The sequence below is a fragment of the Lactuca sativa genome, chromosome 5 (genome assembly GCF_002870075.4).
Source record: "Lactuca sativa cultivar Salinas chromosome 5, Lsat_Salinas_v11, whole genome shotgun sequence".
Classification (NCBI taxonomy): Eukaryota; Viridiplantae; Streptophyta; class Magnoliopsida; order Asterales; family Asteraceae; genus Lactuca; species Lactuca sativa.
In genome coordinates, this window is record NC_056627.2 from 226467215 (window position 1) to 226472837 (window position 5623).

The 5623-nt window shown below is 38.2% G+C and overlaps 1 protein-coding gene across 1 annotated transcript; it reads left to right on the forward strand.

Moving 5' to 3' along the window:
* The first annotated feature begins 1183 nt into the window (after positions 1-1183).
* On the forward strand, positions 1184-1955 carry LOC111881815 (uncharacterized). The gene has a single exon (XM_023878205.3). It carries the CDS (start codon positions 1266-1268, stop codon positions 1782-1784), a length of 519 nt encoding a protein of 172 aa, XP_023733973.1. The 5' UTR covers positions 1184-1265; the 3' UTR covers positions 1785-1955.
* Positions 1956-5623: the final 3668 nt, after the last annotated feature.

The following is a 5623-nucleotide window of genomic DNA, read 5'->3' on the forward strand; positions in this document are numbered from 1 at the left end:
AAGATTGAAATCAGCCTAATATTTGCTAAACATATTTCACATTTGAGTAGCTATTTTTGTTAGGTTATGAGGATCTTTTAACCACAATGACTCACAGCAGAAGCAAACAAATCAGAAAACATACTCTGTAATTTAATTCAATATTTAACCCAAATACCAATACATTTCAAGGCCCAAAATGGTTATCATTAAGATGTAAAAGCTTCCCAAATCCCCACTGCAATGAATGATATGGGCGGGTTATTTGTTGCAGCTCCCACCAACTTGCCGACCTCTTTAAGTTTATGATAATTGTTCTCAACTGTATTATATTTAATTTATTTATCTATCCTTTCCTATTCTATATTCTATATGACAATAAGATACATGCTTAAGCATAGAAGCCGAATATCCGGAACTCGGAAGCTGTCAAGAACTGTCAGTTCCATAATCAAAACCAATGTGATTTATTTCCGTTTTGGTTCCTAAAGTTTGAAACTGATTGAATAAGATTCCAATCGTTGTTCTTATTTTTTCTTATAGAAACAAAATATTATATTATATATCAATTAGTTAAAGTAATAATAATAATAATAATAATAATAATAATAATAATAATAATAATAATAATAATAATAATAATAATAATATATTGATAATAGTAGTTGATTGTGATGGAAATAACTAATAGGGTTAAATAAGATTTAAAGCGGTTTGTGCAAAATTATATTGTGTTTCAAAGTAGTTACCGAATTAGAAACTTTTTGATATAAAATAGGGATACATTTGGATTTAAAATTTCATGAAAGAATCTTTTGTATAATGAAATTTGGTTGAAACTAATTTTTCATGCACAATAATGTATTTTTCTATAAAATTTAGGTTTTTCATTTTTGACTTACCCACATTCTGAATAGGATATTTATAAAAACTATTTGTATTAAAAAGAAACATCACAACCTTGTTAAAATAAAATATCAAACGATTTTTGGGTGCCACCTTACCAAAAAACGAGGTTGTTTGGACCCTGAATTTATGATGATATTAGAAAGGTCAATTCTATCAAACATTTAAAGAGATGTGATTTTACACCAACCCATAGTTTAAGAATTACCAAAACGCAGAACTTGAAAATGGCATTTTGGTAATTACTACAAGAACCCAGACCAATTAAATATCTAGTGTATTATATAAGTAGCATAACCCCCTAATCGTACATTCATCCCACTCCACAACAACATACAAAGAGTTATATAACCAAATTCCCATTTCAAACTAAACCAAAAATGTCTCTTGTGACTGACGAAATCAGAGCATCTGCATCAGACATCTGCCATGGTGATGCAATTTGTCAAGAAAAATCAAAGGCTTTGCTCACAGAAATGGGGCTACCTAATGGCCTCTTGCCTTTGGAAGACATTGAGGAGTGTGGGCATGTCAAAGAGACCGGCTTTGTGTGGCTCAAACAAAAGGCAGAAAAGAAACACAAGTTTGAAAAAATCGATAGGCTTGCAACATATGGAACTGAGGTTACTGCAACCATGGAGAAGATGAAGATCAAGAATCTGAAGGGTGTGAAGACTAAGGAACTTTTGTTGTGGCTCACACTGGATGAAATATCTGTTGATGAATCCAACACTGAAAAGATCACTTTCAAGGCAACTTCTGGCCTTTACAGAACTTTTCCAGTTTCTGCTTTTCAGGTTGAGGATGTGAAGAAAGATGTTGAAGATGTGGCTGTGGCTAAGGATGCCAAAGTTGTTGAAGTTGAAGTGGCAAAGGAGGCCCAAGTCCAGGAGGTTTGAGTAAGTGTTTTACACCATGCCATGCAGTATACCTTATGTAGATGGCAATGAAATTACCTTTGTTGATGAATTTCAGGATACATATGTATCATTATCTTATCAATAATTTATGATCTAAATGTATCATAACGTTTATCTCAATATGATCATGTATTTTTATTGTTTGGTTTCTTTCGGTTGTCATTGATCCTTATGAGAGCAATGCGAAGAGTGGATTCATGATGTTTTGAGGTATATATGTACGTTTTAGTGAAAATTCACAACGTATTCAGTCAATTTTTTCTCTAAATTACCATTGATATCAAATTTTAAAGAATTTCTTGGGGTTAAAAGACACCCTGAGTAACGACACACCCGTAACGTAAATGTTTTATAAGGATGGACAAAAATTACTATAACAAAAAACACGTATAAATTATATAAAGCATCTACATTTAGAATCCAAAAAAAGCCTTAGAATTAAGGCACAACATGATTGTACAAGTCTAGAAATTTGGATGTGGATGGATGAGAAATGGATACTGGATTTCATCCTATGCATGTTTCTATCTTTCTATTTGTTCCTCATTTTTTCATAAAAGTGTGCTTCAACGGCGGCATCCATGGAATCCACATCTCCATATTCCCTTATAATGCATGTTTCAGTCGAATTATAATCTTTTAATTCACATACCAACCCACTAATGTTAAATAATGTCAGGGATCAAGTAGCATCACAACTTCACCCTCAATCTCTGATAATCATTTTTGGAGTATTCTTGGTAATTAGATTGATTTAGTTAAGGAATTTCTTAAGGAGGGAAATAGTTAAATTAGCACACAGATTAATCACTCTATAGGTACCAAATCAAGAAAGTACACATATCAATCAGTTTCTATAAAGTACACAGTCAGTCAGATTTTGTTGATTACATCATCAAAAACCATCCGTTTGATCTTCCCGGTATCAAAGATTCATAATGATGCTACTAGGTATTCGAGGGTAACACTTGGTCTTGTAGGACGTAGATGATGCTAGACTTGCACAGAGGACCTTGTAACAACACCAAGAATAAACGACTACTAATTACAAGAAAAGCAAAGACTGAACAACTCTTAAATACTACAGGAATACTTACTAAGCTAGAAAATAGGTAACAGATAAACCAACTATCAAAGCAACTCACTCTTAAACTATTGGCACACATATGCACCTTATTCTCCAATTTACTAGGTCAAAGGTTTACTAATTCCACATTACTTCCAATACTTTTCTCCTTAATTTTGATTTGTGTCCTCCATGTTCTTGACTCCCAACAGTTGCAGCAGTTCAGTTCAGGCATGTGACATCTCAGAATTTAGGTCAAAGACTGTGAACGGTTAATTCACAGTAAATTTCTTTGTAATTTGACTCATTGAGTTTTATTGCATCTTTTATAAAATAAATGAGTTCATTTCAACTTGTATAAGATATCAGATGCTATCTTAGTTCCAAATGTGTAAACTGGCAAACGAATCAAACAGTTCAAACTACAATCCAAGTTAACGCGTCTAAAAAAAAACTAAAAATTCATATTAAAGAGTGAGCTAAGCAAACATTTTAATCTCAAAGTACATGTTCCCATGTTTTCAAAAATATAAAAAATGTTCTAAATGGAGTTCTGAAACGACCCAAAAATACGACCCAAAAATTTTTGTTTTTTATATAATCAAAACTGTAATCAGAGCATCATATAATAAAACCATGCGTGATGTATTCCAAAACATAATAAAATACTGTGCGGAAAACTGTATCATGCTACATCAGATCAAAACAACTAAATCAATCCCAGGCTAAAGCTGAGGCGGTGGTGTGTGCGATGCCATCATCCCGAGCTCTTCCCTTTGCTTGCGGAAGTACCTGAAACCAACACTGAAACTGTAAGCACGAAGCTTAGTGAGCTCCCCAAAATACCACATACCATACAATAGCATATAACACATATTGGGCCTTGCCCACTGCATCGGGCCGAAGCCCGGAAACTGCATCGGACCGAAATCCGGAACTGACTGGGACCTTGTCCCCTGCATCGGACCAAAGTCCGGAACTAACTGCATCGGACCGAAGTCCGGAACTAACTGCATCGGACCGAAGTCCGGAACTAACTGCATCGGACCGAAGTCCGGAACTAACTGGGACCTTGTCCCCTGCATCGGACCGGAGTCCGGAACTAACTGACTGAACATATCATAGCATATCAACTAGCATGAACACATATACTGCATACTACATCGAGCCGTAGCCTGGAACACATAACACGTAACACATAAAACATAGCACATAAATCCTGTCTGAGCCACGAAGGCATCAAACATACTAGCTGCTACATCGGACCGAAGTCCGGAAACTACTGCTAACTGGACGGGCCGGCATTGCGGCCTTAGATCCGTCCCTACTTGAAGGAAACTCACCTCGTAAACTGGCGGCTGAGTGTGTGTCTCTGAAAGCTACCGGCTACTGCTCCTGAATCTCCTCGGCTACAAGCCCATGAACACACTCAATCAAATACTAAACACTGCACTTGGGGTAAAATGACTCTTTTACCCTTGGTCAAAGTCAACTTACTTTTGGGGCTGACTCGCCGAGTTGGGTCACCCAACTCGCCGAGTCCTATTCTCACTTCTCAGTTCTACCCGCTGCTACTCGTCGAGTGTGGCATCGACTCGACGAGTACCCTCTTGATCCAAGAACTCAGACAATCTTCATCCGACTCGCCGAGCCGTATGAACAAACTCGACGAGTTGTTCATGATCCTAAGAAGATTGCCTTGGACTCGCCGAGTTGCATGAACAACTCGCCGAGTCCCTCCATTACTGAGTCTACCCTCAACTCGCTGAGTCCACTCTCTAACTCACTGGATTCACGCGACACTGATCAAAATGAAGGACTCGGGAACTCGCGACCCAACTCGCCGAGTCGTTCTTCCCGACTCGCCGAGTTGCCGCCATGCAACTGATTTTTACTCGATTTTGTTTGAATCCAACGCATACAATTGATAGATCTGAGTCCAATAAGCTGATTTACCACGTAAAGTTTCCAACTTTACGTGCACAACCTCATGAATAAGGGAAATAAGGCTAAAAGATGCATAAAATGGGTAGATCTATGATTAATATGCAAAGCAACTCCAAAAAGACAGAAGATATGGGCTCTACAACACCCCAACATTCAAATCCAAAGGTATTTCGACTTATTAAGACATTCATGCAAACATAAGGCTTGGAACAAACATCAAATAGCTCTTAGAAGAGCTCTAATGGAAGTTTAAAGCATATAACAAGAAGGGAACTCCGAAAATACCTCAATAAACTCAGATTTGCCCTTGGATCTTTGCACTACCACTCGTTTCCTTGCTTCTTTCTTCTTCTCCTTCTTCACACCTTCACAAAATGGCACCAAATCACTTATAAGCTCTCAAGGGAGGATTAGGGTTTTCTCACTGTGTTCTCAGGGTGAGGGAGGCGAGAATGGGGCTATAAGGTGGTTTAAATAGTGGGCAACCCGGGGATTTAGGGTTTCACCCAGACGGATGGACTCGCCGAGTCCAGAATATGGACTCGCTGAGTCCCCGGCTCACGCGTGCTCGCAGCCGCGACCCTACTCGGCGAGTCAGGCTATGAACTCGCCGAGTTCCTCTTGCAAAACTCACAACAATTACCAATAAATTAACATACCGGGAACGGGTCATTACAATTCTCCCCCACTTGACTCAGACTTCGTCCTCGAAGTCTACTACGGCTGGATCTGCAAATAACTCTGGGTAGTGCTCTCTCATCTCCTCCTCAGCCTCCCACGTCCACTCAGACCCCTTCCGGTGCTG